Raw genomic sequence first — 16,076 nt, forward strand, 5'->3', positions numbered from 1 at the left:
TTTAGCAGTGTGTTTCTGAGTTTCGTTGATGATAGAAAGGAAAAGAATACAAGTAATTCTAAAATAAATTGTATTCTTGAGTTTTTTTAACAATTAAAAGGAAATGAAATGATAAGATTTGAGAAGATTTTTTATTTGATTTTGTTTAAAAAATTTTTCTCCTATATTTAGGATGATTTGAAATGATTGAATCTCTTCTATTCTTATTCTAATCTTATCATTTTTTTTCTTTTTTATTAAAAAAATACCTAAGAACATAGTGCAAGGTCTTGATCTTGAGTCTGGTGAATGTGTCTTTCTTTTTAAATGTGTATGAATGTTACACGTGTATTTATATAAATAGTTTATTATCACCACCTCGATTTTTTGGTCATAAATAGTTTATTATGACTTTCTCCGATTCTCTGTTGATTCTTTTGCTTTGTAAAGTATAATGAAAATTTCATCCATTTCAAAGAAGCCTATTTTATACTGTAATTAATCTAGGTCCAAAAATTTGAATAAAAAGTATTCTAACATAATTTTTCATATACCTATATAAGAAAATATTCATTTTAACTTAAGTTCATGAATCTATTTTATATGCATATAGAACCACTCGATCTTGTATTTAGTATATTTTAAGTTCAAGATTTATTATTCATTATCTATACTTACATTAATCTTAGAGTAAGTTATAATCAACGATAATCTTAAAGGTCCTCGTAAGCAAGGCCCGCTCAACCTTTTTGGAGGTTATAAGCGAAATCAAATTTTGGGGGTGTTTTTACGATATTCAATCGAAACTCTAACCCTCAACTCTGTTTGAGATTCACAAACGATAAACTAAAAAACTTATAAATGTGAGTAATAATCACTCGTTTAGAACATACATGAAAGTAAAGCATAAAACTAAAATAAATCTTCACATTTAAAGATATTATGATTAGTCACAAAACTGATATGGTGACTATTCATATGTGTCTTTTTATGTGTTTGTGTGTATACCAATGGACAAATGGATTACAATAGCAACTATCGTGAATTTGAAAGAAAAAAAAATATAGTAGAATATTGATAAAACAACTTATTTGAAAATCTCTTTAAATAAAGAGTTGTGATCACGGATTATGGAATCATGGAGTGGAGTGTGGCCTAGGAGGGTTTTTTTAATCTATTTTGCTCTATGTTTATTTTTTAAGCTTAGTAAAGATTTTAAGTGGGTTCAGCTTAAAAGTAAACTTATATTAAAAGGTTCACGGTAATTAAAAAGATAGTTACAACTTAAAGTGGAGTCCTAATAATTGGGGGCCTTAAACAATGGCCTAGCCGTTGCTCATAAGACGTGTTTGGTTGAGGCTATTAGAGGAAAGGGATGATAATGGTAACAATTTATGATACTCCATGATTTATGTTATGAGTCATTACTCCAAATGAATAGTAAGGCACAAACCAAAAAATTAAGAGAAAATCGCGACAGTAGCCAAATTTCGTTGTGATTATACCAAAATAGCCAAGTTTTTTCGGATTATCACAAAATAGCCATATAAATCGCAATATTTCTGGAAAATCGCATAAAGAGTCACAAAATCGCAATAAGATTATAAAAAATCGCAATATCGCAATGCTGAAATCGCAAGATCGCAATGCGAGTTGGAAGAATCACAATGTGAAATGGAAGATCACAATGCGAGAGAAAGATCGCTATGCGATTATGCTTTCACCATTACAGTGTATTCAATCATCGCTTATAGCAAGTATACTAGTATACTACTACAAAATTAAATAAAGCATTCTTTTTCACTCTTACATTAACTTGTCGGCTTGTTGCATTCTATCACACCACATGATTCTCATATGCCCATTCACATTGAAGCTTCTACCAATTAATCTCGTCCATATGTACACATTACTATATATACACGTGTTGGTAGTAACAACTAAAATATATTACTGATAACAACTAAAATATATATGTTGGACTCACGTAGTTGTGACCTTCACCGATCATATATCAGTCCGATATGATAATTGACAAATAAATGAAATCCTTATGTCGGTAAATATACGATGGGCGTATTTACCATTAATGACATAATATAGGGTTTCTCATTAGGTGATTGGAATTATAGAGAGTTATATTGCACACTCATGAAACACCAGGGGGCTAAAGTGTAAATGTTCCATTTATAAATAGAACCTAATTACACTTCATTAAAAAACTTAATCACTTCCTAATCTCTCTTAATTGTGTGCTTATGCTATCTTAATCACGGCCTAATTACCTAGCCGTATAACACCCCATCAAATATACAATCACCTTAATTTGGAAACCAATCTCAATGGCAAGAATGCTGAATCAACTAACAGGTTCCTCAGGATCTTCAGGTTAGTAATCTTAATCATGTTTTCATTATATTTATAATACGAATCATTATTTTTCCAACAATATACACGTAAGGGTACATATAGTTAATGAGAACGGTACTTATCAAACTCCCAAATTAGTGGGAAAAAAAACACAAAATACAAAATCGCAATATCTAGCATAATCGCATAGCGATCTTTCTCTCGCATTGCGATCTTCCATTTCGCATTGCGATTCTTCCAACTCGCATTGCAATCTTGCGATTTCAGCATTGCGATATTGCGATTCTTGATAATCTTATTGCGATTTTGTGCCTCTTTATGCGATTTTCCAGAAATATTACGATTTATATGGCTATTTTGTGATAATCCGAAAAAACTTGGCTATTTTAGTACAATCACAACGAAATTTGGCTACTATCACGATTTTCTCAAAAATTAAAAGTAAATTATAACGATAAACATTATCTCTAATTTCTTTTTAACTTGAGGAATTTAAGTTTTTTTTTTAATATTCAGTCGGTATACGACATTTAGAAAATCTCACTGTAAAATGATGAAGTCTTGCACGTACTCTAAACAACGAGATATTTACCATGAGCCGTTACATGTATTGAGAGAGAAAAATCCCAATGTTTGGTCATCCCTAAGGATCGAACTCAAAACTTTGGATAAAACTGAGAGTATCTTTGGCCTAAGAATTATTATTTTCCAACTTAACTAGTATAAATCTAAGAAAATCCCCATCCTATAATGGTATTAATCAAAATTACCAATTTGACATATGTGAAAACTAAAACAATATCACCAAATTGTTGTATTTGAAACAAAGTTATCTTTCTAACAAGCTCAAAATGAGAAGTTGAAGTGTTAAATGACATTTTTTCTTTTTTCTTTTTTATTTTTTTTTTTTTTTTTTTGTTGTGGATTCGTAATACGAGTAATAAATTTTGTGTGTCGTAGCCACTATGGTTGATATACGCTAATTATCTGATGTACTTTTACAATTTGACATTTCATTTTTAATTTGTTGAATGCCTTGCGATTTTTTAGATGTCAGTTGTAGTTCAAAAAAAACCTGTACTAAATTATTACATAAAAGTTACCTGCATATAAAGACACTGATAATACACGCACATAACAACTAAAAAAACCTATTAATTATAGATATACATGAATAGAGATGGCAAACAAACTCGTACCGATGGAGAACACCAAAACCCGACATTTGGGCCGGGTATGCGGGTCTAGGACCGGGTATGGGGATGATTTTAATTTTTTTTAGCGGGTTCGGGTCCGGAGACGGTTGTAAATGAAAACCCGCATACCCGACCCGTATACCCAGCCCATATATATTATATCACCTAAAAATAATAACTTGGATACATCTAAAGCATACTCTTAGTTCTTCGAGTAAATCGGTGGTTTTTGCATTATTACAAATCTAGAGTGAATGGTAAGATTGTATTGTACTTTACAATTGATATTTTCCTTCGAGTCAGTCATTTGTCCACCACTTTTAGTGTGACTTGTCTGTAGTTAATATAATTCAGTGTTTAGATTATATGCAATTTGTATCTTGCCATAAGTGCAGATCATAAATATGGATAACCAACAATATATTTTTCTGCATATATGTTTCTTTTCTATCATAATAATGCATAAGTTCATATATATATCATAATTCTGGAGTTGTAATGTATGTTGAGTTATAATGTCATGACTAATTCAGATTTCAAAAAAATAATACTTCTAATGGATCCCCGATTACCCGCGGGGAAACCCGTAACCCGACAGTTAGTAAGTAAACGGGGACTCGTCGGGTCCGAATCTGGGTATGGGACGGTGATTTATAATCAGGTCCGGTTCCGGGATTAGCTAAACCCGACCCATACTCGGTCCGTTGTCATCCCTATACATGAGTAATGTAACTCAGGTATAATTTGACTATTCTTACAACTAGAGAAGAATATGATAATATTAAGAGTGATCAACACGAATCGTCCTTGTGGTTTTGTCCTTTAACTTTAAAACTATCTGATATCATCCTTTATAAATTGAAAATGATCACGTTTCATCCTTTTCAAAAACGACGTTAACTTAAATCCATTAATCCCTTCACGTGCATTCCACGTGAGAGTACTTAGTTCATTTCCTATCTTTAAAGGACAAAATTGGACTTTTGAGGCAAACCACAAGGATGATTCGTTTCGATCAATCTATAAGTATATAACTACTTATTCTCTCTCTCCCCCCCCCCCCCCCTCTCTCTCTCTCCCAATCCGGCCACAAACCCGTCGGAAAAATGTAACCACCACATCCATTTAACCATATCAAACCCCAAACACCCCCATCACTTTGTATATTGCAAAACTAACAAAACAACACAAGCACCATCGCCCACCACCCACTGCCGCCACCGTGACAGCCCCCATTCGCCAGAAAACATCACCAGCGGCGTCCCACTTTCACACCTTTCTCTCAACCGTCGCTTTATCCACCCTCTCTCTTTCTCAAAAAACCCTAATAGGTTTTTCTCTCTCTCTCCCTTCTTTCGGGTTTTTGGCCAGCCAAAGACAGCCGCTAAGCCGCCGCCACCATGCCACCACCAGGGAACCACCGCGAGATCACTCTTCAACATCACCATCTCATCAACAAAAACCAAAATTCTCTCTTTTCTTATCATTATTTTCGAATTAACGTACACAATACCCACCAAAAGCATCCATTTGGAAACTTTCAAAAAAACCCATTGATTTTGTTATACAAATACATAGATCGAGAAACAAGAACCGAAAGTCTCTTTTGTTCCTCTTTTGAATTCATCCATATTCAAAAACCCACAAAACACACCCATTTTCATTTCTTCGAGATCTAGCATTGGTGGTGGGGAGAAAGATAGGGATTTATGAGTTTTTTAAGTGTATTGGTTTGATCCGAAAATGATTTTTTTGGATGAGTTGTGCCTCTTTTGAATTCATCCATATTCAAAAATCCATAAAACACACCCATTTTCATTTCTTTGAGATCTAGTATTGGTGGTGGGGAAAAAGATAGGGATTGATGAGTTTTTTAAGTGTGTTGGTTTGATCCGAAAAGGATTTGTTTTGGATTAGTATCCATGTTATGTTTTTGTGGTTGATGAGTTTTATTGCATTTTGTGGTTTTTGATTTATTGAAGGGATGAACAATGTGTGTATGTAATAATGTATACACTAATTGTATATGTATTTGTCTGTGAAACTTATAGATTGATAGACACGAATTGTCCTTGTGGTTTGCCCAAAAAGTCTGATTTTGTCTTTTAAAAGTAAGAAATGACCAAAGTACCCTCACGTGGAATACACGTGAGGGGGTTAACGGATTCAAGTTAACGTCCGCTTTTGAAAAGGATGAAACATGATCATTTTTCATCTATAAAGAATGATATTAGACAGTTTTAAAATTAAAGGACGAAACTAAACTTTATGGGTAAACCATTAGGACGATTCGTGTCGATCACTCTAATATTAATCATTATATATATATATATGAGGTTGTTTTTTATTTAAATTTAGATAAAGAACTCCTCATATATCAATATTTTATTATTTGTCATATAATAAATAAAAATATAGAACACCTGAATTTTAATAAATTAAACTATTGATATATGAAAAATTTCTTATTTAATTTAAAATAATGAACAACCTATCTCGTATTCAATTTTTCCCAAAAACTTATAAAAATGTCTTTAGTCATCATGTATATAACACATTAACTCCCTTGTAGGAAAGTAAGAGGAACCCAATATTTTCTACTTACGTTAACGTATCAACCATTTCCATATATATAATCAAATATATTTCTCTTATTCACCTACACACTAATACTTCAAGAGATCGACGATATAATTAAAAACACACACAGATATATAGAGAAAGCGAGTGATCATAAAGAGTTCGAGAGATACTATTATACATAGATATGTGCCTTTAATGTGAAACATCTATAGAAGATTGCAAAAATCTCATGAACAACATTAGAGGAACAATCGTGTTGGGTTTCTATTGTTGGGATTGGGAATTCTTAACTGCCCTTCTTCTATTCTCCTTCTAATTCTAATTTTAATTCTAATCAGCTTTAATTTTGTCTCTTTTTCCTCCTACTCATTTCTCCAATTAAGTTATATATATTATTATGATGATGTCCAAGAAAGATGATGGAGACTTGGTCGTTAATTTTGTCACAAAGTCATCACCATCTCCATTTCTACTAAAAACTTACATGTTGGTTGATGATCCGGCTACCGATGACGTTGTGTCGTGGAACTCGGATGGGACCGGGTTCGTGGTGTGGCAGCCGGCCGAGTTTTCGAGAGATTTGCTTCCAACTCTCTTCAAACATAGCAACTTTTCTAGCTTTGTTCGCCAACTTAACACTTACGTATGTCTTCTTCTTTCTTTCTATCTTTGTTCACACTTTATACATTTTTTTTTCTTTCTTTGTAGTCTTGGTGTTTAATCATATTCATTAATTAACTAGAGTTAGCTAGTTAACTAGTCTTAGTTAATTTCTAGTTTAATTACTTCCAAAGTTAATTAGCTTCAATATTTTTGAACTTTAATTAAACCGGCCTGCTTCTTTTTCATATGAGTATATTTTAAGCGTTTTTCAATATGTGCCTGTAAAACACATGTTTACATGTTTAAATGTATTTAATAAATTTAAATGTTTGGAAAATATAATGAAAATTTCGACTTAAATTATGGATATGTTTAGCAAAAGTAGATGTATTTTTAGTTAGAGCTATAAGCTGTAGCTTTTAAGCAAAACTGTTAACTAGAATTTTTATTTTTTAGAAATGTTTGGTATGGTAGCAGAAGCTGCAACTTCAAGCGTTATTTGTGTAATTTTTAAAGATTAAAACCTTTATTAAAAATCTAAAGTTCCTGGAACACTACTTCAACTAGCGTTTCATTTTGAAGCTTTTTCTTTCAGATAAAAGCTAAAGTTAGTTGCATCCAGACAAAGGTTTTAACACAATTGAAGTTTTTTGTTTAAAATTAAAAGTTAAAGCTCTTGAAAAACTCCTGGCAAACATGCCACCACATTTTTAAAAAACAAAACTTTAAAGTACATAGTACTTGATTAATCTGTTAGTTTTAAATTTAATTCGATCCGCAAACAATTACTTATGGTTATTTTTAGAATTAATCATCACACGTGCTTAGTGACGGAGCTAGAATATTCATTCAGGGTCATAGTTTTCATGATACTAAAATATAAAATTAAACTACTAAATTAAATTACATCATTTTGGGTTTAACAATTATCTTTAAAACTGAATAAATATATATTGATCACCACATAACTCTGTTATTGCACGTACTTATACTCCAGATATATAAAATAATCAGTGTACGTAGTATACTTAACTATTTTCTTTATTACAATGGTAGTTGCTTAATTTGTTAGTATGTCAACACTGTATTATCTTTTAGGATTAATAGCTTCATACATATATATTTTTTAGTATATATATATATATAACAAATTTCATTAATTAGTCACTATACTAGTTTCTTAATTAATATAGATATATTATGAAGGGGGTGAGGTACAATTTTCAATCCGATAAAACTAGAATTTCTCTGACTTTTGGTGAGCTTAGAATAAGAGTGGTTGTTGAGTTGTAAAATCAAATCAAAATAGGATATAGACGTGGAAGTTATATATATCATATCAATACCTTTTATAGATATGCTTTTCTACATGTTAAGTTTTAACCAATCATTGTAATTGTAATTGTAATTGTAATGTTTATATATAGATCCCAAAAATATATCTTTTCAATTTTAATAATCTTCACATATCCTTATCAACTATCTTCTGTTCTTTGTCCATATCTTTGCTAGAAATGAATTGAATTTAGTGGTTAACATTTCTAAAATAGTTACCTTAGCAATTTATCATAGATATTATTATAACAAGAAGGTAAACATGAGTACGTAATTTAATTGAATAGTGTCCCACTTCAAAGGAATAAACAATGATATGTATCCAATTTCAAAGAAGTTAGATTTTATAATCTTATAGTATGTAAAATCAAAACAAGTTGGTATCATATGTATTTTATTAGTTATACATGACAAAATGATATTAGATCATTGGAATGTCATATATGATGCAAATATATGTGTACTTCATATTTGACACAAAATTTTAGATAAGTGTTATAGATAGTTAATAGCATATCATGTTCAAATTACTTCGTGTTATGTGTCTGTAAATTCCTAGCTAGCTTTCTTAAGTTTTTATTTACAACCTATCACTAATTGAAGGGCTTATACTAATTATTAACACTATTATGCATATAGGGTTTTCGAAAAGTTGCAACAAGTCGATGGGAATTCTGCAATGAGAGGTTTCACAAAGGTCATAAAGAGCTACTATGTCAAATTCGACGAAGAAAATCATGGGCCAACAAGCCCCAACTAGTCACCCGAACTTTAAAAGAACAAGATGAAGATCAAAGATCTTCATCTACTAATTCTTTATCCTCTGGGTACAACATTCTCATGGATGAGAACCAAAAACTCAAGAAGGAAAATAAGGTCTTACGTTCGGAGCTTTTAAACACAAAAAAGAAGTGCAAGGAGCTCATTGACTTGGTTGGCATGTACACTAATAACACAAACATAGACGAAGAGGATGATCAAAGGCCAAAGTTGTTTGGGGTTAGGTTGGAAGTACATGGTGATGAGGAAAGAAAAAGGAAAAGGATTGAAGAGGTCAGTGAAAATGCAAGAATAATTAGTTTTACTTTCAATCAATGCAAACAAGTAGATAGCAAGGTATACATACACAATTGATCACTTTGATCAATTAATTTAGCACTTTGAAAGAGAAAAAAAAAAAAAAAACTTTCAAAGTCTCTTTATGCATGTATAGGAGTTGAGAAAGTGTATTATGAATGAGTCATCCAATGTAGTTCCAAATTGCAAAATTTGGAAGCATAAAAAAGATTATGTTACATTAGTAATTAATGGCTCAATATATCTTTTCAAAAAGTTCTATATATCGTCTAAGAAGAAACCGTATTATATGACACACATGCTGGATGATGATATAGTCAACTACTTTCTGTGAAAACAAAACAAATTAAAGGGAAATGTCACAATCATCTCAAAAGACACAATAAACAAAGAACATGGAACAATCTATACGGGGCAATGGTATAGTCGGCTTGTTTTAACGGTAAAAACCTCGTCAAGCATCGGCTAATCGGCTACACTATAGCATTTCCATCGGCTTGTATTAGCAAGTTTAATCGACTAGTTTTGGCAATATATATCAGCATGTTTTGGCCGATCCTTGTAAACGTTGAGAGCGTGTACTTGTGACCGTTTTTTTTTTGTTTTTGTGCCAATCTTCTTCGACATCGCCAGAAACCTAAAAATTTATTTGGTGGTTTTCGATTTTGAGGCTAGATCTACGTTTTTCTTGGCTTCCATTGCCGGAATACTTGCCGATGCTCCTAACGTTATATAGCACCCTTTTCCGGTGAGATTCGAAACCCCTTTTGGGGTTTCCGATCGTTGCCGGCCAAAAACGTTCACTTTCATTAGGCCAAAACATATTTTGGTTTGTGCAAGGGTGTAGTTGGCTATTGACTACTTGAAACTCGGTTTTCCGGCGACCCCTTTTTGGGGGTTTCCGGTTTAATCGATATACTATTGCTTTGTTGGTTGGTTCGGTTTTCCGGCGAGCCCTTTCTTGGGTTTTCCGGTGAGACTGCTGCTGCTCCTTTTACTGCTGCTACGGTGGCTGTGGTTTTCCGGCGAGCCTTTCTTGGGCTTCCCGTTAACTGCTGCTGCTCCTCCTCTTTTTACGGAGGTTAGTTTTCCGGCGACCCTTTTCTTGGGTTTTCCGGTACTACTGTTGCTGTATATTTATCTTTTTACATTGTCGTTAATTGCTTGTTTGTAATTAGCTTGGTAGTGTTAGCGGTAGCGTTGTAGGATTTTTAAAGCAATAGGTAGCCGGAAAAAGTAGTTTTTTAGCCGATGATGATATCGTTGAATAGTTTTTTAGGTTGACGGTTAAATGGGCGATGATGATACAAATGTTCGTAAAAATGTGACTCGGACGATCCGAGGCGTATCTTGGCGGGGTAACCCTTCGGGTTAGCAACCATGGCGTCTCCGACTTCTGAAATTTCCGAACCCCAAATTCTGAGCCCAAGTTTCATTTTATAAAAAAAAAAGGTCACATTTTTAGTTTTCCGGCAAGTTTGATTATAATTCTGGTTACCTTTGCTATGTTATCAAATTGGTTAAATTGACAAGTTTTTTATCACTACACCACCACTTTTGGCAAGTTTTGGCTTGTTTTTAGCTAGGTTTTAACAACGACATATGGTGGCTTGTGATTCGTCGATAATTTGCCAATTTGCTAATCTTTTGGCACTACACTCTTGCCCCTAATAAACCAAGAATAATGAACAATCTTAATATGTTAGAAAACGTACGGAAAATAATGGAAATCATGTGCCACAATAGATCATCTGCTACTTGCCGGCCAATGTTTTTTTTTTTTTTTTTTCCTCACGACAAGTTTCAATAAGTCAATTCAACAACTATAAAGTATCATCCCAAATTACTGTTTTCGTCGAGGTTTGAACCTTATACCGATTTTATAGAAACAAAACCCGAAACTTTTCACCTTTCTTTTGAACCACTAGATCAAACCTGACAATGGTTAAAGATCATATTTGTTTTATGTGAACACCGTGACTTCTAATACCCTTGGTTTATTTTGACTAAAATGAATATATTGGTAGACCATTTTTCTATTCAAAATAACTAGGTAACTGATAAATGCATATTGGATCAAAGTCAAGTGATGTTAGTTAAATTTTCAAGTTGTAGAATTTTTAGATCATGTGAGATATATATAAAATGATTAAAATTGCATGTATTGTTTTGACCCGTTCGTGCATAATAAAATTAATAGGTTTGGACTCATTCCTTTGTGTGGATAACCCTATAATTCCTTAATTAATAGTTTTCTTACATGTACTTTCTTCGTTCACATATATTCTATATATCCTTTTAAAAATTAATTAATGAAAATCACCATCGTACGTACATTTAACTAATCTTTATACTAAGGTACGTACATGATTATACTTTTATAATAATATCAAGTACATTATAGTTATGCAGTTATAACCTTCACTAACTTGAAAAGTCAATCTTGAAAGAAGATGGGAATTTGGAAAGATATATATAACAATTATTATTTAATACTTGAGTAGTGACGCCATACTAACTTTAGACTAAAATGCATCATTACAAACAGGAGTAACGGAGTAACGTACACTGAACCCTCTATAAATTAATAGTATTGGGATTAATATATTTTATTAATTTAGCGAGTTATTAATTTACCAAGTATTGATTTCCACTAATCTTTTAAGTGGATCTGAACAAATTATTAATTTTATCAAAATATTAATTTATAGATTATCAATATATAGAGGTTTGAGTGTATTTAGCACAAGTCTATCCACTTCGAAAAGATTGGAGATTTTTAAAATTATTCCAAGTTGGGTCTTCAGCTTGAACTAGATTTTAGACCCGTGTCTGACACTGGACACGGGGTTCACGATATTATTAATATTAGATCTTCATACATTTAATTTATAAAATCTTATAACCTTTGAAGATATACGGTTCTAAATGTTATAATGTGCAAGTTGTAGTACAATAATCGCATGTTCATCACTATCATTATTAGCTAAGACATATTGATATAATTGTTTGACGTAGTTATTCCACAAGGCACATGCTATAATAATTTCCCTACTATAGAAGTTTTTGAAACCAGTTATACTCATAATGTAGTATTATTATGAAAATATAATTAAGAATTAAAACATAACTATACTTGTGATCTTGTACTTGACATTCAAGTATATGTATGTGGTCATGATGCAGGCTCATTTTCAATTATATGTTTTATGATAATTAGATAACAATTATGATTGTTTTTTAATTTCTTTAATAACAATCAGGACACTTGATTTGGGTGACAATTGTAACTTAAAAAAATTAAGTATAAATACTTTTTGTAACTTTTTTAGAAAATTTTATAAAAATCATCTCAAGTTGATGGTTAAAAATAAATATAAATTAAGTATTGAGGGCTAAAAAGTAAAAATTGTTGATGGAAAATAAAAAAGTGTAAGTTAATTAGACTTTTTCTATAAATTAATATAAATATTAATATAATAATATATTTGGATAATCATTATTAGGATTTTTAATTTATGATTTATCTAAATGATGACATAAGCGAGAGTCAATTTGATAAAATTGAGCGATTTGATTGGTTAATAAGTCATTAGTTCAACTGTCTTATAGTATATATTAAGAGAGTCAATTTGATAAAATTGAGCGATTTGATTGGTTAATAAGTCATTAGTTCAATTGTCTTATAATATATATTAAGATATAAGATTAATATTAAAAGTTAAGATTCAAAAATCATTTTTCAATCTTGACCTTTAATTTTAATTTAAATGTTACGATCACCCTAACTTTAATAGGAAACTTGTCTCAACTTTAGAGGATCTCTATCATTTTAAAAATTACACGTCGGCGTCCTTTTGCACGATTAGATCAAAAACAAATATCAATTTTGAGACATTTTAATGAATTTTTTTTCATGCTGGATAAAAGCTGAGGCGATGAACGAGTCTAACTATAGGTTCCTTGAATTCAATTTTTTTTTCACAAGGCATACTAATAGCTAAAATACACAAAAGTGAAAATCTGAATTCAAATTCGGTCTAGTTATGATTTTTCCCAAACATCGATAGTTCTAATTGTTTGAGAAAGAAAGATTAAATAAATTTAATTGAAGAGAAATCAAGAGTAGTATTTCAGGAGGAATAAAAGAGCACACATCTAGCTACGTCGAAATATATATCCATTACGCTATCATAAAAAGAAAAACTAAAAAATTGTGATAGGTTAAGCTTTATTTGTTTGTTATACTAGGTAACTAGGGCACTAGGCTACTAGCACAAACCAGGCCCATGTAACTAGTTGGGGCTCGGCCCAGTTTTGAATTTATCCACTTGTAACTTTGTAAGTTGTATCGTTGTAATTACTAATTAGAGTGTGTAAGAATGTGAGGATCATGAAATTTTTGAGAAAATAATAGGTACAGCATGCAGTTTTGTGAAGAAAGTCAGAAAGCAATGTTTTGTTATAAAGAATTGGAGACCAAGTTGAAATAATATATTATATGCACATGCTCAATCCATTAAGTTTTATTTCTTATGTTTCTTCAAATATTTTAAGTATAATATCTCGTTGACAATTTAATTTTGATAGTTTTAAGTGAAGAATTAAGAAAGCTAGTGGGAACAAATATTAAATCTATCAGCTCAGGAATCTTGTCATAATACATTGTTAATTATATGCACTCCAGATCTGGTCCTTATACATTTGTGTTTATATGTCATGTAGTACAAGTCCATAAACCATTCTTCTACACCTTGGTGATTACACATTAACTGAAAGATGATTATAGAGAAGCTCTTCATCAGATTAGGAAGAAGGAAATTTCACACCATTATATCTCGAGAAATAATCAAGCCCTCATCTCCAACCCCTTCTCATTTACAAACTTATAATCTTTCCATCCTTGATCAAACCGGACGACCATCAATATATTCGCCATTGATTCTTTTCTACCCGAACAATGGCATTACTCAACGTTTTACTTTGGAAGACAAGGTCAAGTTGTTGAAGAAGTCGTTGTCGCAAAGCCTAGAACAATACTATCCTTTTGCTGGCAGGTTACATACACACACTACACCGTACGTTGATTGCAACGATGAGGGAATAGTATTTCTTGAAGCTAGAAACGATAGCCACATGGAATCGTTCCAAAATATTAAGGAACATGATGAAAGTTTGGATCGGCTTTTTGCTGATAATATGGTTTGTTTTAACTCTCCTGGTAACACAAGTCTTCTTGGGGTTCAAGTTAATCACTTTGCTTGTGGTGGATTAGGGGTGGCCGTGTCTATGTCACACGCTATTGGTGACGCTTGTACTCTAGGCTCATTCGTTAGTTATTGGGCTTCCATGGCACGTTATAACTCCAATGACCATGAAGAGGTACGACCCCTTAACCCTCATTTCATTCGTCACCCGCGTAAGATAGTAGATTCTGAGCCAGAATATCGGGATATCAATCAAGGGTATGAAATTTGTGTCACGAGAAAATTCATGTTTTCTAATACAAAACTAAGTGATCTTAAGAACAAGGTGGCAGATGAATCATCACCACGTATAATTAATCCTACACGAGTCGAAGTATTGACATCTCTACTTTACAAAACGGCGGTAGCAGCAGCCACCGCAAAATCTGGTAGCTTTAAGCCATCTTATTTGTCAATGCCTGTTAATTTACGTAACACATTTGTTCCAAAGCTTCCACAAACTACCGTGGGTAACATTTTCACGCATATAATGGTAATGAGTACACCTACAAATGAAACTTCATTAAGTGTAGTAGTTGATGAGATACAGAAAGAGAAGGTGCAAGTTGAACGAGTCCAAAGTTTTCCACAGGCTGCTGAAAGACATGAATCGTTGTTGTCGAAGTTGAGAAACGAAGAATTGGATTTCAGATCATATTGGTGTTCGAGCGTATGTGGGTTGTCTTATAACAAAGTTGATTTTGGATGGGGAAACGCCATGGGTGCCACATTTGCAATTAGATCGATGTCGATGAGGGGTTTTCTGCTGGGGGATACTCCTGATGGCAATGGTATCGAAGCACTTGTCATTTTGGAAAAAGAAGACATGGACATATTTGAAAATGACAAAGAGATGCTTTCATTTTGCCAAATTAAGCAGGTTTAAATCTTTTTGTTGTTCTAAAATATATGGAATATTTGTTTATGTATCAATGGAAACACATACAGATAGGAATGAATTTTAAGACTTGTTTTGTTTTTTTCTTTTACTTTTTATTAATCTGAAATTACAAGCCCAATTGCTTATCTATCCTGACTTGATTTGATTTATTAATATTTCTATCTTTTCTTTTATCCGTTTTTCTAAAGAACGTGGGATATCACGTGAAGTATTATGGATTATTATGAGGTTCAGTGTAGTGCGGTTACTCTAACAAGGACAAACAAGCTTAAGTCCTCGTCATCCTGTGACAAACGATATCGAGATACCAGCCAAACATCAACCAGTACCCATCTATCCGACGATGGGAACAAGGTGGTTCCACCCACTACATGTTGTTCGGATTCACTTTCTTTTTTTTTCTTTTTTTCTCGATTATTAGTTATGTTGGGGAACGTGGGGTATTACATACCGTATCTAGTATCTAGGGCTGTTAACGAGCCGAGCTTTTATCAAGCTCGAACTCGAACTCGAGGTCGATCGAGTCGAACTATTATCGAACTCGAGCCATAAAATCAAGCTCGAAATAATTATCGAGTCGAGCTCGAGCTTTACATAGCTCGACTCGAATACTTATCGAACTTTTCGAGCTTTTAATATATTATTTATTTATATGTATCTATAATACTTTAGTAGTCAAGTCCCGTCAAGCTTTCTGAGATTTTAGAGTTTCGAGCTGAGTTCGATCCATATTTATTGACATAACAAGCTAAGGTCGAGGCTTTTTCGAGCTTGTCGAGCCGAGCT

At 32.5% G+C, this 16,076-nt stretch overlaps 2 protein-coding genes across 2 annotated transcripts; both read left to right on the forward strand.

Annotated features, from left to right (window-relative positions):
• The first annotated feature begins 6,215 nt into the window (after positions 1–6,215).
• On the forward strand, positions 6,216–9,273 carry LOC122608505 (heat stress transcription factor B-3). The gene is made up of 2 exons (XM_043781609.1): positions 6,216–6,771; positions 8,706–9,273. Exons 1-2 carry the CDS (start codon positions 6,526–6,528, stop codon positions 9,198–9,200), a joined length of 741 nt encoding a protein of 246 aa, XP_043637544.1. The 5' UTR covers positions 6,216–6,525; the 3' UTR covers positions 9,201–9,273.
• Positions 9,274–13,922: 4,649 nt separating this feature from the next.
• Positions 13,923–15,275, forward strand: LOC122606564 (acylsugar acyltransferase 3-like). The gene has a single exon (XM_043779405.1). It carries the CDS (start codon positions 13,923–13,925, stop codon positions 15,273–15,275), a length of 1,353 nt encoding a protein of 450 aa, XP_043635340.1.
• The last annotated feature ends 801 nt before the right edge of the window (positions 15,276–16,076 follow it).

The sequence above is a fragment of the Erigeron canadensis genome, chromosome 7, assembly GCF_010389155.1.
Source record: "Erigeron canadensis isolate Cc75 chromosome 7, C_canadensis_v1, whole genome shotgun sequence".
Lineage (NCBI taxonomy): Eukaryota > Viridiplantae > Streptophyta > Magnoliopsida > Asterales > Asteraceae > Erigeron > Erigeron canadensis.